This window comes from Acanthopagrus latus, chromosome 9 (assembly GCF_904848185.1).
Source record: "Acanthopagrus latus isolate v.2019 chromosome 9, fAcaLat1.1, whole genome shotgun sequence".
Lineage (NCBI taxonomy): Eukaryota > Metazoa > Chordata > Actinopteri > Spariformes > Sparidae > Acanthopagrus > Acanthopagrus latus.
The window spans coordinates 16795590-16814255 of record NC_051047.1 but is presented as its reverse complement, the minus strand read 5'-3'; the positions used below and the strand labels follow the sequence as shown (position 1 = coordinate 16814255).

General features: G+C 41.1%; 1 protein-coding gene across 1 annotated transcript in view; it reads left to right on the top strand.

Annotated features, from left to right (window-relative positions):
- The window catches only part of kcnj3a (potassium inwardly rectifying channel subfamily J member 3a), a 28435-nt gene extending 15212 nt beyond the window's left edge, over positions 1 to 13223 (top strand). The window contains exon 3 of the mRNA XM_037110971.1: positions 11350 to 13223. Coding sequence (XP_036966866.1) covers positions 11350 to 11945 — 596 coding nt within the window. The 3' untranslated portion in view covers positions 11946 to 13223. The remainder of the gene's footprint in view (positions 1 to 11349) is intronic.
- Positions 13224 to 18666: the final 5443 nt, after the last annotated feature.

The window sequence follows — 18666 nt, the reverse complement described above, 5'->3', positions numbered from 1 at the left end:
ATATGCACTCTCCTGGCTGCGTTAATGGCCTACAGCCATATGTTCCTCTAGCCTGCCTGACACCCCACCTTGCCTTGTGTGGAGATGGTTGGCAGCCCCTGCTCCTCTTCCCTTCCCTTTCCTTCCCTTTCGAACAGCCTCCACACACAAGCAATTGCCTCAGCATCCAGGCTCTCCCCTCCCCCACAGCAGTGCACTTCTCCTGCCTTTTCCCTCCGTCGGCTTCCTCCTTCTTCTCATCGCTCAGCCGATGGCGACGCTGTACGGGTGGAGGAAAGCATGGCAAAACGACCGGACGTCACCTTCACAAACAGTATTTAACAGAGGGAGGGGGCTTATTTCAAATCAAACTGTGAAAAGCAGGTCACTGAATGCTTTTGCATTTTTCTACACTTTACCACTTGATGGTGGTCACCATAGAAACAGATGATCAGACAGGACTTGTGGCAACAATAGCAGTGTCTGTATCAAAATGAGTTTTTTTTTTTAATTTTATCCTTTTATAGATTCAATTTGTTCTATCCTTTTTAACATTTCACGGAAAAGAATAACAATTCAGTCAAACTACTAGGAACCATATTATTCAGACCTGGGTACTGAACTCTCCTCTCTTCACTGCATTCTTATCCCCCCCCCCCCCTTCAGCTTCTCCATCAGCACATTCAGTGCAGCAGCTTCATGTGTTGTGACACAAATCCTAAAAATAAGACAAAGGGAATTTCTGCTTCCTGTTTCTGTAAAAAAAAACAAAAAAACAGGAAAATTCAATGATTTAATTGTTCTTCCTCACAAATCCAGTGATGTAGCAGTGGGATTTTGTGCATGGCCTTGGCCGCAGCGTGCGCCCGACAGCGAGATCAGGATGAAATCTTGGACGGTGCTGCGTGCTGGTGGCGCTCTGTGTGTGCAGCGTCCAGAGTCTCATGCTTGTTTTCGCTAGCGTTCCTCTCATACATAACACTTGAGCTGTTTCCACAGCCGTGATAGACTGTCAGGGGACTTTGCTGACAGCACTGCACTGGTGAGTGAGTTTGAATGTGTGTGTGGTCATTTGTGTGACTGAGTGAAAGAGAGAGCCAGACAGAAGCGAGGGAGAAGAAGAAAGAAAGAAAGAAAGAAAGAACAGGGGGAGGGTGGGTTATTTGTAATTTTGTCACCAAATGGGAGGTTTTTTTGCGAATAACTTTTTTCCGACGCCCACCTTCGTTTTTTTTCTTTCTTTTTTTTTCCCGATGACTCGCATTGTTAGAGTTCATCTGGAGAAGTCATTTGAATAAACCTTCATTTTCACATAGCAGTCAATTTTGAGTGTCATTTGCTTGGTGCCTGTGGGTTGTTGAATCATATAATAGCGCTGGCTTTTTTTCTTTTTTTTCTTCTGCGCAAAAATCTAGATTGAGGCCCTGCCTAAATGGTTTGACAGGGCTGCTGCAATACACAGACCTCTGCTCTCAGATGTGGCCCCTCTGTCCTCAAGTGCAGATTTGCAGCTGAGAATTTGACTGATCCGGGCGCCAAAGGGATATGATTCCTCCGGCCTCTGCGAACCTGGATGAGCTTCTTCGTCTGTGAATACCACTTAGGTTTTTTTTTTTTTTCAGCCACTATCAAGAAACACTGGCAGGCTGCCTCTGAGTTTACAGTGCTTTTCTATTCCAGCCCCACAAAAGAACCCATTTTATCTTCGCTGTCACTCTGCTGAGTCTGCGGCGGCTTCACTTTGTCAGACCAGAGAAGCAAACCAGCTCTGTGTTATCAAGGAAAAGTGCATTTATTTAGAGTCTCAAGCTGAGATGGCTTTTGGGCATCTAAATCTCAAAGTTTATTTCTCGACACTTCCTGCCTCTTTGCCGCCTCCTTTTTTCCCCCAGCCCATAATAGAATCAGCTGGGAGTGTGTGAAATACTGCATGCTCTGTACAGTGCACCTGTAATCTCCAGACAGGCATCTCAGCACTGCGTAGTCATTTCCAAAGTCATTTTTTTTCTGATTTTCATATTTTGGATTATTTCTGGAGATTTCGTTCAAAAACATAATTGTTGCTGAGATGTAAAACACCTGCACGCCGGAGCGGGAAATGTTTCTTTTTTCTTTTCCCCTCTGAAATCTACCGTTAATGAGATGCATTTCTTTTTTTTTTTCTTCAAATGTCTGTCTTGAACTTGTGGATTCAGCGGAGGATTATTCTAATGCCGCTCATGCTGTCACATGGATATCGCACACAGTATGAGCAGAGCAGTAAACTCACTGGTGGACTTAAGCAATGAGGGACTTCTAAGGGGATTTCACACTTGTGGCAGATTGGCCAGTCAGGGAAAGATCATTTATCCTGTATACTGTATTTCTAGTCAGAGATGTCATGGAGCAGCTGTCACAGGTTGACGCGTAACATGATTTGCAATGTGCCAGATGATGTTTTATTTACTGAAAGTGTTGCCTGTACACATCCTTTCATTTTTTGATACTTTTGCTGCATTTCAATTGCTTTGTCTCAAGACGTGTACTAAAATGTCTGTGTTGTGCAACATGCCCGGCAGTTATTTCGTAATTTGATTGTTAATTCATACCTACACAATCTGAAACAAATATGATAAAAGATTAAATGCTGTTTAATGTTGATCTCTCTGCCCGATGTTACACTTGACATATTGCCGGTTAAGTCAGTTGGCACAAAATCAAACTGGTTGTGGCCGGAAACCTACCCAACCTCAGATTAGAGTAACAAAACAGTAAAGTTGCAGGCCGAAAACCAGAACCAATCAGCCGACAGATGCTAATATGGTGTCTAGAGCTGAAGGTAACTGCAGCAGATGGTAACTTTCTATAGGTTTATCAAAACAGCGGACCCCTTTCTCATTATAAATGTGACACACTGCCTACTTCTATGTGCTTGGCTGAGCTGCTGTGGCTCGTACGCCTGTAGTGTCTCCGCAGACAGTGTTGCTGTCTGCCGCTGTGTTCTGCCAGCCCTGTCTCTCTACACTGAGTTAGTGTCTTCGATAAGGATCAATAACGGTGATTATGTGATTTTCTTTTACTGTTGTTCAGAGAGAGAGAGAGAGAGAGAGAGAGGGGAGCAGACTGGAAAAATACTGCCCTTCACCTGATACGTTATATATTTTCTCCATTTCTGTGACATGTACAGACCTGGAGTGAAGTACTGCTATTATGCCAATACGGCTATCAGCAGATCATTTTCATTGTCTGTTTTTTTTTTTTTTTTCCTGAGAACGACTCCTGTGATGCAGAAAAAATTGGCAGGGCGCAGAATCTCCCAATGACGTGTTGCTGCAGACATGCATGACCTGTGCTGCCCACACATGCTGTGTGTCCCAGGTGTTGTTACTCATTGTCTTTTTTTCTTTTTTTTTATTATCTGCTTCTACTTGAGAAAAGGTCCCTGGCACTTCTTCCACCACTTCTGTTGATTGATTATCTTTGAAACACCGCGGCTGATAGCAAATAATAATTTCAACTGAGCCTTTGAAATCACCTCACTGTAGACTAAGAATAAGACTGACAGACGAGTGATTTAGTGATGTGCAGAATCATCATCCGCACAAAGATTTTATATAATGCTGCAGTCGAACACATAACAGAGTGTTTATTTGACTGTGAAACGTATGTAACACTGTTAAAACGAGTACGGGATCGCTTACTGTGTTGCGCTTTATTTAGACGAACCACTCCATTGAGGACATAAAATGTATTGGTATTGGCTCATATTGAGTCACAGAGGGGAACAGATAACCATTTACTGGAATTAGAAGTGTAATGGATCCGCAGAGTTACAAATTTCTCCACTAATGGGCCGAATGAGGAATTGTCTCCTCGTCGATTTCAGTGATGTTTTGCTCCTCCTGGTTTCATCTGCCCCCCCCCAACAGACCTACTGCAGTTTCACTCTAGTTATCCTTTTGTTCGTGACTTGAGGGCCAAATTAATCTGATTATATGTTGATTTGCTTTTATGCTGTTGCTTCTGATTAGAGCTGCACCAAAACATTATTTTAATCATCTATTTAAGGGGCAGCATTATCAGCAGAATGCGAAGAAGCTGCAGCGTCGACTTCATATCAGCGACATCTGCGTACCGTGTTGCGTAACCTTTTACTCAATTTTGAACATTCGGAAGTTTTCAAGTAAACTGAAGGATTAAACATACTCTCCTATGTCGAAGGCCAGTACAGCCACTGGTTTAAATGCATTCTCACAAAGCTTTTAACAAAGCTTTTAAGCTTTTTGTAAGAGCCTTAAAAGAAACATCTTACCCCTTAGGGGTCATTAAAAATTCATATTTTGGAGGCACACGTTCATCAGGATCCTGGCATAGGCATTCTAGGCACATGCCAAAGGATTTACTACCAGTAGTGGAGCCCAATAGAAGGGAAATAAACTGCCTGCTTTGAATAATGTTTAATATACATTTTAAAAACTTAAGAAAAATCATTTTTAAACACACAGTATGCCAGATATACTTTTCTTGTAAGTACATGACTGCAAAAAATGCAGTCTGCCTGGAGTGCTTTGTCCGTTTAACCCGGCCCAGGGTACATGATGTAAACAGAACAGCTGCAAAATATCTGTTAAAATACTAATGTGTACTTTCAGGTCACGTTCATTCTCATCTCTGTTGGCTGTTTTTCTGGATTCCATTAGATAGAGTGTGCACTTGTCACCACCCTGTTTCTCTATGTTATGTTGAATAATGGCAAAAACACTGTGTAAAATATCTTAAATAGATATACAGCCAGGTCCACCTGGTACGGAGCATAAACATGTACAATACGTGTGTGTGTGTGTGTGTGTGTGCGCGCGTGTGTGTGTGTGTGTGAGTGTGTGTGTGTGTGTGTGTCTGTTTGGTTTCACTTTTTGACATCCTGATGTCTGTGAACTGTTAACACCCCTAACTGCCTGTGACAACGCTGTACACCACACATCTGAGGTGTCTCCTTTCCGCTGATGTGATGTGATGCAGTTGTATGTTCCCAGCAGCAGATACAGGATGTGTTTCTGTGTTTTATTCCCTGCAGTTTTAGGTTTTATGACACAATGCTGATATGATACAGAAGTAAGTGCCGTGAAGATGACACAGACATAAAATGCTGCGGTATACTGTTAGAGTGATAGATAGATGACGGAGGAAGAGAAAATGGCTCTATGCTTTAATAAAGATGGCATTTGCAATATGAGCCCTGGCCTTCAGACTTATTATAGTTTTTATTTTCACGTAGTATTCAGTGAATCTGTTTAGCTTTTTCGGTGTGGGTTTGTTTAGAATGGTTTTGTTTTTTTTAAAATTCTGAATACTATCTGAACACGTATTAAGAAATTGAGAATTGGTATGACAATACAAATACAGCACAAAAAACATAGAATCGAATTGACTCACACACAGTCTGGTAGGGCTTGGTTGGTATCGTTACTTCAACCTAATGTTGCTGCAGGTCAGAAACAGGCCAAATCAGTTTTTGTTGTCAAAAGCTCAGGAAAAAATGCAGAAACATGGGAAACATTATCCTTTCAAACATGTTTAACATTGTGAAATTTATTCCCTAAACGTAACCAAGTGTTTTCGTTGACAAAATGTAACCAGTTATCATTGCTCCCAAAACCTCAGCACGTATTTTTGTTGCCCCAGCCCAAACAAGTATTTTGTTCCTTATATCCTATAGCCAACGATTTTTAGTTCCCTAAACATTACCAAGTGTTTTAGTTCTCTAAATCAAAGTAGGTATTCTTAGTTCCCTAAACATAACCAAGTATTTAGTTCCCTGAACCCAACCAGGTAGTTCAGTTTCCTAAACCTAACCAAGTATTCATTTTTTTCCCTAAACCTAAAGGCAATTGGAAACTATAAAGACACAGAGTATAATAAGTGCACTTAGTAGAATAGTAATATGTTACAGGTTTGTCTGTCCTTTCAACCACAATGGCTTGCTTGAAATGGGTTTCATTGCTTTCAGTGGTCCTTGAACATTATCTATGATGCTCCAGGGAAACACCACCGTGAGTCGCAAAGCTATGACATCACAACAGCTTGACTGGTCAGTTTAAATGATGGTCCTGGATCAACATGTAGATATCCCAGTCTCAATACATGTATAAACCATTGCCTCTTCCTGTTTGTTCTGTTGACAAACTTGACCAAAGACATTTCCTGTGTATTTTTATTTAGTTATAGGTAGTTTTATAAATGCACAGTATCCTTTTAGTTTTAGTTTACAGTTTGTACACCTAGATTTTGTTTTGGCTACTAATCTAACCTCAGCTTCCCCTGATAAGAAGTCACCAACATACATGATTGAACCACTGAACCACAAGAAAGTCAGTAAAAGGTCCGGTAGAAGTCAGTTTTCAGCTAAATCTATTTGGTCTGACTCTGGAGTCATGTGGATGATTTGATCCTGCCCTCAATTGAAAATACATTTTGAGCGGTTTGGATTTTTTTTTGTTTTTTTTTGTTTTTTTGTTTTGTACTGTTGTGATCCAAAAGAGAGAGACTTTTGTTTTCTGTTGTCACTGTTACTTTTGACCAAACTCAGCAGTGAGAAGGTTTATGGCTGTCGCATGCACACATTCCTACAGTTTTGTTTCCATAGAAACACTGAGTCCCGGGCAGGCGTGTTTTTTTAGAGTTACATAAGCCTTTACCAGTAATACGAAATACACACCGACATGGGTATTTTCATTTGACTGGATTCCTATTTTAAGAAAAAAACATTCAGTAACTGTAAAAACGTCAGAAATCATGGTTTAATATTTCACACTTGTTCTATTTTTAGCTGTTTAACTGTACTCTGCTATCATCTTGAGGCCTGTTGTCTCACATCTCTTCTACATAACATTTAGATTCCCATCACAAGATGCACTGTGTCGTGGCCTCAGTGAGAGGCGAGGCACACAAGATCGTGTGCCATATGAATGTGGGTGTTGCGGAACAGCTGGTCTTCAGCAACACAACTGCACATATGTGATGCAACCGTGTCTATAATTACACACAGCTCAGGCATTAAAGCCTTGAATAATGTATGGAAATTAAATGTATATTAATGACCGTGATTAAGTCGAGTGCCCAGATAGCATTGTTTGGATTTGAAGGAGGGTGTAGTTGATTACACCAATCACATCAGTGAGGTTTTTATTGTGTGTTGAGTGGCTGCAGACAAGGAAAAAACAGGTTCACCCCTCAGGCCTGCAGGGTTCATGAGGTCTTACAGTAGCTCATACACCATCTGCAGGAACAATGGAGCATTATTAATAGATTTAAGTTGAAGCTATTTGGGTCTTCTGTATTACTGTAGCAACCTTCTGCCTCAGGCACACTTTCATTGCACTTGTTCCAACGTTTTTTTTCTGTTTTGTTTTTTTTCCCTATCACGCTCCAGTAAAGTTGCCATTGCTGTTTTAATCCAGTATTTACAGTATGGATGTCCAGTTAGCACAGCGATACGCCATTCGATAAAGCAGGTGCGGCCGACTTCTGGTGGCTATTCGCTGTTATAAAACCGAGACAGAAAGCAGTTTTCACACTGCGGCTTTCCTAGAATCAGTGTATGTAAGCCTGCTGATGATCAAATGAGGACTGTGTTTTGACTGGAGGCAGCCCAAAAGGCTCACACTGCAATAAGATTTCCATTCACACTTAAATCTCAATCGCTTTGGCCCTAAAGTTCTCATTAGCATCCCCCGCTTTATTCACTGCAGCTCACTTCCATTTGCCTAAAGGCTCCGGGACTCTGAAGCATTAGTGCAGAAGTAATACTTTGAATACCCCAAACGCACTTGATGTTCAGCCTCTTGCACATCTGCGATTGTGTACAGAGCTGTTATCAGTGAATTATTCTATGACCTTGGGAATCGGGCAGAATCACAGATGCCTCTGGTTTTTGTTTTTTTTTTTTTTTTTTTTTTTGGTGATCACTTCCTGGCCATCAGCAGCAGCGGTGTCTCGCTGTGAATGAGCTCTTCATTTTAGTTTTGGACCCAACTGTCGCTGCAAGAACAATATTAAGCTGGTAATTAAAACTTGTGATAATTACCTTCTGTGGCCGCTGATTTCCTAATGGATTTCAACAAGCCTTAACATGAGTGCCCCCAGCCATTCCTCCGCACTGAAATTAGGACTGATATGACCAATTTTGTGTTTTGTTTCAGAGGTAAACCTAATTACGCATTTTCTGTGCTCGCTTTCAGTAAGAAACGGACATTGTGTTATTCATTAGACTGTTAACTACGCTAAGATGAATAGGGCTTCGCTGTTAGCACTGTATTATGCTACAGACACGGGCTGTTATGATAGCAGCTGCTGAATAATGGTGATGAGCAATCACTAATAAGCATCCAATAAGTTTTCGTGGAAAAAAACCCCCAAAAAAACCATTGTTGATCATTCATTCAAACCTCGCGATTTTGCTAATTGCATTAATTTGCTTTCTGAGGACACGCAGGGAGTTTTTAAGCAGGGATTTAATTCAGAGTCCCCTGCGAGGGGCGAATTTATTCAAAGTGTGTCATAATCTGCTAACTTGTGCAGAATTTGCAGAGCATAGCTACGGGTGCGCACACCAGCACAGCACGCATGTGAAACAGGATATTTTGTTTTAATTTGTAATCTCCAAATGACAGAATTTAACGCTGTTAACCAAGTCGTCACGCTTGTTCAAGCTTTTCTTCAGCTGAACAATGTTACGTAACACATACTTCGTGTTACTTTTTGTATTTTGGATTAAATTAGATTCCCTTTCCCGTGTCAGAAAGCTCTTTTAGCATTTTTAGCGCATGAGCTTTAGACCTTCTGAAGAAACCTTTGCCAGCAGCCGTTACTCCTGTGGGTTTGCCTCTCCAGCAATTTGATTATCTTAATCCCCTATCTTTTGTAGCTACGAGCCAAGCTTAAGGTGTGGACTGAACTGCTAAGTAGCATAAGAGGTGCTGTGGGGAAGACGAGCTGGAACAAGCGGTGCCTTTTTTCTCCATTAAATGTGCTGGGTGCTGTGGGTCGTTACCTGTCTTTCGTCAGCCTAAGCTCGATTTGTATGCATTCATGTCGGGCCTCAGGTAAACAAAACAGAAAGAACTAAATACGGTAAAAAGAAAACAAGAAGGTATTGAAATTGGTTCTCAGCATTTAACCCATCCCTAACGAGCAGTGGGCAGCGATTACACGGCACCTGGGGACCAAGTCCACATTTATTCCAATGACTGGTGCCATGTTCACATGTGCTATTTCTCCATACATAGCTTTTTCTGTGTGTTTTTTGCCTTTCGGACAGATGTAGATGCCATTTTAGATCACTGGACTTTTTGGAAAACTCCTTCCAAGGTGGAGATTTTCAGAAACTCTTGGTAATGTTGACACAGACACATACTTGTTTCCAGTGTTTGTATCATCATTACCAAATGGGAGCCTTGAGTGTCTGTTCATGAATTAACCCAGTGATGTTTTCGATTGTTGGGAAGTGAATCGCATGCAAACTCGACATGGAGTCCTGCACCAAGTAGGTATCAAGCCTGTGATCTGTACATTTCTAGTTCTTTACGAAAAGTAATTTCAGAATGAGTCGGGTTGCTTGTGAATGCTGTTTTGTACAATTTCCGCAATTGTTCAACCAATATGGAAAAAAAAAACTGAGGCTCAATTTGAGCTGCTTTGACACAAAATGCATTCAGTGACCACATCTTTCAAACTCAGCTGCCACCGAAAACGAGTGTATTTACACTCCATTTTGCACATCTTTAGTAAAAACTGTTAAATCTGTCTCTTGCCTCATTTTGCTGCATTTACATCTAAAAAGAAATTTAAAAAGACAACAAACAATGCCGTGTGGTGTTTCACTGCTCTCCTCCTGGCTCGGGGTGGTTTATAGCTCATCCTGCGATGGTGTCCCTTTTCCTTCCACCTTACTCATACGGGAAATCTATTCCTCACGGAGGTGGAAAGTTTATGACCACAGTCCACATTATCAGATATCCATCTTGGAGAGTGTATGATGTTTCTGGACATGCAGCGTCTGCAGGAGATTGTCAGAGATGGATCAGGCTGCAATATGATTTTTATGCGGGTGGACTGCAGGAGAGGACATGAGGTCGGGTGTGGATCAGAACAGACATGACTGACGAACACTGTTGTACAGAATATTCAAAACTGGATCCACGTAAATGTATGTACAGTGAGTAGGTGTGGTTATGTATTACATCACTGGAATGAATTTAGTTTCAATTCTGTGTATTTATTACTTAATTTCTGTGGCATATACTTTTGTAGTAATGGAATCTTGGTTTATGATACTTCGGAGACAGCAGTGACACAATCCTACCTGTTGTCAGTGCATGGGGTCATTGTGTAATGAGTGACAAAGTGTTACTGTTGGCTGAGAAATGTTATCGCTGTTTTGGCAGAAGAGTTGATCCTGAGATCTGAAGTATTTTAGTGCATGTCGGCTGTGAGATTAACTGTCGTGCCAAGCTGCCTGTCGTTACAGGGAACGGTTTTCAGAGAGCGAACCCAGTGTGGCGAAATGTGTTTAACCAGCTGAATAAAACTGTAAATAATTATCAACTATAAAACACACGCAGCAGATAACTCAGCTGTAATTTTAATTATTTTTCAAGTTAAGGCTGGAAATTGCTCGTAAACATCGCATTTAGAAACCAGAAAAAATCAATTAAGGATTTTTATTTAAGCAGCTGGCTCTGTAATACAGTCAGCACTCATTTATTGAGGCACTTTTGTTTGTTTGCTTTGTGATGAGAAAGTGGCAGGAGTCCTGGTGATGCCATATTGTTGATTCTTATAGAGTGGTGCCAGGCATGTAATTAAGTTAGGGCTCTGTTGTTTAAAGGTGCACTGCGTAGTTTTGATCAGATCAGAAGATAAAGATCTCAAGTGACTGATATTTTAGGTCCAAAAGAAATAAATACACAAACTCTCTTTGTTTTCATGTCCAATAAACAAACTGATCCAACACGGTTTCACACTGTTTTACTTTGTTTATATGTGGCGGACCCTGCCACCTTTCTAGCTTCAAACAGGGTTCTGGGACCGTATTTTCCTCTGAGAACAGCTTGTTTATCAGTAAAGGAAAAAAAAATAATTTGAATTTGTATTATTACCTCATTAATATTGTAAATATCAAAATTCTACGTTTAAATTTCTCTTCCAAAGTTACATAGTGCCACTTTAACACTACATTCATGAAACGTCTCGAAATGTCTTAAAATCTCTGTGACAGGCTTTTGCAACATAATGACACATCATTTGTCACCATTTCTGATTCCTCAGCGTTAATTGGCGGAGACAAATCTGACGACTCATCCCGTTTTCTTTTGTTTTAAATCTCTTTAACAGGTATGACCTGCCAAGCGAGGACGTCATACACCGAGGACGAGGTTCTGTGGGGACACCGCTTCTTCCCGGTCATCTCCTTGGAGGAGGGCTTCTTCAAGGTGGACTACTCCCAGTTCCACGCCACATTCGAGGTGCCCACCACTCCATACAGCGTGAAGGAGCAAGAGGAGGCTCTCCTCCTCTCCTCGCCCCTCATGGCTCCTTCCCTGTGCAACAGCGGGGAGAAGAACAGCTCTTTGGACTGCCTGGAGACCCTGGAGGACAATGACAGCACCACCAAGCTGCCCACCAAGCTCCAGAAGATCACAGGGCGGGAAGGCCTGCCCAAGAAGCTACTAAGGATGAGCTCCACCACTTCGGAGATGACTTACAGCTTCGGAGACCTGCCCATGAAGCTGCAGCGAATCAGCTCTGTTCCCGGTGTCTCTGATGATAAGCAGGCCGGTAAGGCCTCCAAGATCAACACAGAGCCCATGAGTAAGTCAGTGGCAGACTTACCTCCCAAGCTGCAGCGACTGGCTGGGGGTGGAGGGGGCAGGATGGACGGACACCTGCCGCCCAAACTCCGAAAGATGAATTCAGATCGCTTTACATAAAGCAGGCTACATATTTTAACTTACGCCACCCACCTTTATTTCCCTCCCCGAAGTCCTTGTACTATTCCTAATTTATTAATGGACAATATTCTTATATTTAAAGAAATGTAGAATATGTGCACAAATACCTTATATAAAGTAGGGTGATGGAATTGAGCACATTTGTCCCTGGATGTAAGTGTACATGCTATGACGGAAGACCTCTGATATTTTTTTTTTTTTTAGGATGATGATGTACAATTAGAACAATCCGGCATGTAAGAAACAGCGCATGTAGAACAGAATCTCAATAATTTCCGGCATGACATTTATTGATATATTATTTTACAAAAACAATTTCATTAGTGGATTTACTGACAGTGGAAAAATTGCACAAAGCCATATGATTTACCACGTGGAAAACCAACATTACATGGTTCTAAGTTGTGGTGACGAAAGGCACATACATTTGTTTTGAGTTGATTGCTTTTGTTGTTTAATGTAAAATTGTGGCAAATGTTATGTTGATTGCATGCTCCTCTTATTGACTTAGCTATACAAAGGTAATAGACAAAGATGTTTAGCCTTAAATATATTACCTTGTTTCCATTCTCATTGTTTGTTCACAGCTGGATTTTTGGTATTTCATATATAGACTATTTTACCATGTGCGATTTTATGACTTTATTAGTTGATCAAATACAGAATATGTTGCTCGCTGATGCGTTTCACGTTTGAAAATCCGTCACGGGCATCATATGACCCACCTGAACTGGGCACAACGCTCCGCAATTTTAACTTTGCTTATTGAAGTAACACTTAAGTTGAAAGAGTCGATACTTGTACTTGATAAGCACAATCATTATATACTAAGGCAGTGATTATTAGAAAGCATTTATGGGCATTTTGTCATTAATTGACTGCTTAGAGCAGTAGTTCAGTACTGTGCAATCACTTTATTTCATTCTATAACAGAATCAACTTAATCTGCAGTAGGCCTGTGTGGTCGTACAAAAACACTCCATTAGAAGTTTCAACTTAGGTGTTACTGGTTAGATTTAGAGGTGGTCCTGTAAGGAAACCATAACCTTTGTCTTAAGGGCCCATAATCTCCCTCCTCTGTGATGAAAGCAATAATATTATAATGACTATAATCTTTATATAGCCACAGGGTCTACCACAGCCCCACATTCATTCTGTTTACAGAATCCATGCCATGAAATCTGGTTTTCTCTAAATGCATCAAAGACATTGTATGATACCCAATCTCTTCAGGAATAAAGATCTAACATAAGTGTTTAACATCTTGCTACTTTGACTAGATATAACGCATGCTTTACCCGTTCAGAACCAATAAAATGTTATAAATATACTTACAGTACAACGGGGGTGGTCAAAATGATGGAAGGCCGGCAATGCTTACCTCAAAGAGCTGGGATAAGCCTATGCAACCATGTAGTAAGTCTGCTCATCACCAGAAGCGTATTCAAATGTGCACAAAGCAAATTTGACTGGGAAACACGATCATTTTCATTTGGCTCTCCTGCCAAAGGCTTTGATGAAAAGGCCGATACCACTCTCGCGTCTGTGACTACAGCCAGCATCTGGTTAGCTTAGCCTAGCGTGTAGAGTGGCGTAGCCCTTACGTACATTTTGGCTAACCCACAAGTTAGCATCGGCCTTGTTCCCTCTACACTAGCCTATTTCAGGATTTCAGCACTGGACTCGGATGGCCGAGGAGGGAAGTCAGCAAACGTGAACATTTCCCACTGAGATCATGTCAAATAGATTTTCATCAGCATCAGTGGTTGTTTAACAATGAGGACAACAACCCCCCTTTTGTTTTGAGACCCCTGGAAGCAAAAATTACACACTGTGCATTTAACACATTATACCGTTTATTTAAGCCACAAAAACAACATCAAGTGTAAAAACAACATACACTATATTGCCAAAAGTATTGGCTCACCTGCCCTTCATCCCAAAAGGTGTTCTGCAGGGTTTAGGTCAGGCCAGTCAAGTCCATCCCCACCAAACTCTCTCATCCATGTCTTTATGGACCTCGCTTTGTGCACTGGTGCACAGTTATGTTGGAACAGGAACGGGCCATCCCCAAACTGTTCCCACAATGCTGTGAGCAAGGAATTGTCCAACATCTCTTGGTATGCTGAAGCATTCAGAGTTCCTTTCACTGGAACTAAGGGGCCAAGCCCAGCTCCTGAAAAACAACCCTACACCACAAGTCAGTCAGACAAGTACCGTTCTCCTGGCAACCGTCAAACCCAGACTCATCCATCAGATTGCCAGATGGAGAAGCGCGGTTAATCACTCCAGAGAATGCCTCTCCACTGCTCTAGATTCCAGTGGCGGTATGCTTTACACCACTGCATCCGACCCTTTGCATTGCACTTGCTGATGTATGGCTTGGATGCAGCTGCTCTGCTCGGCCATGGAAACCCATTCCATGAAGCTCTCTACACGCTGTTCTTGAGCTAATCTGAAAGCCACAGGAAGTCTGGAGGTCTGTAGCATCTGCTGACCCCGCTCCGTCATTTTACGTGGCCTACCACTTCGTGGCTGAGTTGCTGTCAGTCCCAATCACTTCCACTTTGTTATAATACCACTGACAGTTGACTGTGGAATATTTAGGAGCGAGGAAATTTCACAGGTGGCATCCTATCACAGAACCCAGTGGAATTCTCTGAGCTCCTGAGAGCAACCCATTCTTTCACACATGTTTGTAGAAACAGTCTACATGCCTAGGTGCTTGCTTTTATACACCTGTTGGCCATGGAAGTGATTGCAACACCTGATTTCAATTCTTTGGATGGGTGAGTGAATACTTTTGGCAATATAGTGTACAACGCGCAAAGTGTGTTGACTCAGCTGTTGCAGTGTTTATGCTGAGCTGCTGGCTGTAGCTTAATGTCCACCGTGCAGAAATGAATGTGTAATCGATCTCCTCTTTATGTCAAGATGTACACACCAATGCCACTACGTACCAGAAAATATATATCATCATTACTACATATTTACAACTGTCAGTTATTTATTGTTAATTGTTAATTATTTGTTATTTATAAATATTAAAGAACACATGCACATGTATATATTTACTGAGCAATCCCAAGTAAAAAAAGATGACACTGATATACTTGTACACCCTGTGCTGCCTGATGCTGAACATGTCCCGCGTAGATAACTGGACCAAAAACCTGTAAAAAAAAAATCTCAAGGGCAGAGATGCAGATGATTCTATCTGTTCGGAGTTGTGCTACCGTCTGCAGGGCCTTGTGCAAAAACACATCATTCACACTGGTTTTCTCGTGCTATTTTTGTGCGTTTATCTTGCCTTATTGACAACACATGCACGGCTGCAAATTGATGTGATCTGTTTCTAAATCCGGACCAAAACTGTGCCAGATAAAGGGTCCCACATCGACACAGAGCCTGTGTCACAGCCAGAAGTCTTTTCTTCTGCCGCTCTCATTGTTTTGATCATACCCTGTGTAATCACTGCTGCTGTTCAAATTTCACAGTGCAGTCTTTGTTGCTGTCAAATCGGCTGTGTAAATAATGACTGTATTTCAAGAGATACCTTAAAGGACTCGAGATAAAGTCAGTGCCATGGCCATCAGTATTGAAAGCAGTTGGGTTAATGCTGTCTTTATCCCGAGATAGACCTCTCTTCTGAGTCTCTTAAATAAACCCATGGGATGGATCAGAATATCAAAACCGCTGATGGCATTATCCTCAGACTCCTCGGAAAGCAGGTGCAAATCCCTTAAGGCCACCTCAAATCAGTGCTCGCTCTGCCAGAAAACAGTCGCCCTTTATCACCAAGATCTCTGCTCTAGATGTCACTTTGTCTTTTTCTCTCTTCTGCCATGTGCGGTCTCCAGCGGAGCCATTAATGCCTCTCCACAGAAATAGCATTACAATGCTAAAATAATTGAGTCATGTGTAGTTGGAAAATGTGGGAGGACTGTAGTAGGAGGCAAGAAAATGGTTATTCAGAGTTTAAAAATCTTGTTAGCGTTCCAGAAATGCCATTTTTGTTTTGAGAGATGTTTTGATAATTTCCATCATCCGGGTTTCTTGACAAATAATAACTGACAAAGACTCATCCAGTGGTAAAGAAAAACAGCTGGCACTGCTGGCTGATGGCAGGACAAGTGAAAAACAATTTTGCATTAAAATGGCAGCATTTCGACAGCTTCTGTTGAATCCGACAGAATGGCTCCCCTCAGCGCCCCACAATCAGATCCATTCACCTCCCGAGTAACAGTTTTCTGAGGTAGGAATGTGCAAATACTCTGTTATAAGAAAAACACGAGACTGAAACTTCATTGAACATTCAAAATTAAATATGGTATGCTGACTGGCTGTCTGGATTGGCTTCTCTCACTTCTCGTGGCAAGATGGGATGATACATGATGGATGAAAAAAATGGGGCAACATACGACTGAACTGTTGGCAACTTTGCACTGCATGAAACACTAGACAAATTTCCTCACACCATCACAGTGGTCTGCTGTGTTTCCCTTTTAATGTAACAAACCCAGTCCACCAATTCAGATACAGGAGATTAATGTGTGCTATCATGCAAATTTAAAAAGGAAAAACATGACTTTTTCCATGGTTAGGCAGTGGCATGAAGGGCACTGAAGTGGTAGGTTACTAATAAGCCAAATATCTGATACTACATTTATTTAAGGGCTTTTTAATTTTGAACCACCCAGCTGGCCTTTTGCTAAGTCCCTCCCCCAGTGAATAATTTCCCAGTCATAGCTAAACAGCAATAACTAGAAAAATTATATTCACAAGGTGGTAATTTTCCTCTGATGTCTCACTCAGGTTGAGAAACTGTTTTTGAGCTGTTTTACAGGTTGTAAGTCTTTTAAATGTTAATGGAATTTAAGATGAAGGAGACTAAAAACTCTGGAGGGACAATGGAGCCACATTTCAAGGTAAAACTACAGATTTGTTAATTGTTAGCTAACGTTAGCAGTCAGCCACCCATTTGTGAACGCTACCGTTTGATCACGTCCGGTGCATTTCACTTTCAGGCTTAAATAAACACATCCAGCATGTGCTGCTAATATTTCCGAATGTATTTACACTTTCTCCCGTCCTATCATTTCACACTCTCAAATGGTAAAGTTATCTAGGAAGTGGTTGAATGCTAACATCAGTTCCTCCTCCTGTGGAAGCTAATGGGTTAGCAACATATGGTTTTACCTTGAAATCTGACCCAATGTCCCTCCAGAATTTCACTTTCCAATCTTTTCAGTTGTTGTTATATTTGGAGGTGGTGAAATGATAACAATGTGTCAGATTTCCTACATTTATATTTATTATAACAACTTGGAGCACAGCAGTGCAACATTTGAGCATGACCTCAGAGGAAAATGGCTGTGTGAATGGACTGTTGACAATAAGAGCTGAGACACTTAAGTCTGGATCAGTCTTTCTAAAGGCTGTCCAGCAACTATATTTGCAGCAGTTGTCAGTGAATTTCAGACATGACATGCATTGATTACTTACTGTCTACTTTTATATTTACATATAATTCTTGGGAGTGGCATAGGGACAGCACTAATCTGTTTTTGGTTTTTTTTTGGTGTTAAATTTTAGAGGGCAAGTGAACTATATATATACCTAAAGTGTGGTATGTGTTTATCATTTTGTTTATTCATTTTGCTTCTATCACACCCTAATGTTATTTCATGCTAAAACATTCAAATAAACATGGACATCAAGGGAATATTAATGAATGCCAGCAGCTGCTCAGCTTAAGTGAAGAAAGAAGTTTAGTCAAAAGTGCAAAATATGCAAGCAAATCATTTGCACTTAACAGAACAGTTTATTATACAACATGTCCGGGGAGAGGGTAGATGCGTTTTTCCCTCGAATGGGCAGTTTTCAAAGAAACTCATTTGACCACCTACAGGGAGAGAAATCTGGAAGAAAGTATACAAGAGTTCAAAGTAGCCATTGCATTCTTCCACTATCTTCATTCATTCATGGACATTATTCTGCTATCAGGCAAGACCAGAGCTGAAACCTGGTCATGTATTTACACCTCAGCCCACTCTGATCCTCCACCTGCGATCTTCCACTTTTAGGTGGCGGTAAATGTAGGCCACCACACATCTGGTTATGGCAGGTGATGTGTTACTTGCTGACCACAATTGAAGTCTAACCAGCTATTGTCTTGTGATAAACAAGAGCTAAAACTAGCGACATGAAACATTTGTCAATATTCTTGAGAGGTGTTAAAATATACAAAATTTACCAACTTTCAGTTTAGATCAATGAAATCAACATCAGCATTTTCCCAGTACTTTTTTTTCTCACAACATCCGCTACTTGATCACGTTCTGAGAAAAAAAAAAGGCAATAACCCTTCAAAGACGACACAGCTAGCTTACTGGTAGCCAACAGCTTTACTTCTGGACATTGGTCCTGTGTGCATAACCACTGGAGGAAACTGAAACATTGTCAGAGATGCTCTGTGTATTCTATTTTGCAGAGATCCGTTATTCATTTGGTTGAGGAGAGGTTAACTCAGGACAGATCTAAGAAACGTAACTTTGTAACAAACAGGATTTTTATCTTTTGTTGCTGACTGTTGATTCCCCAAGGCTGGTATTTTTTGTTGGGTTTTTTGATGAATAATAATGCCTAACCCTAACCTGCAAAAAGCCACCAGGATAAAGTAAAACTGTTATTGCAAAAT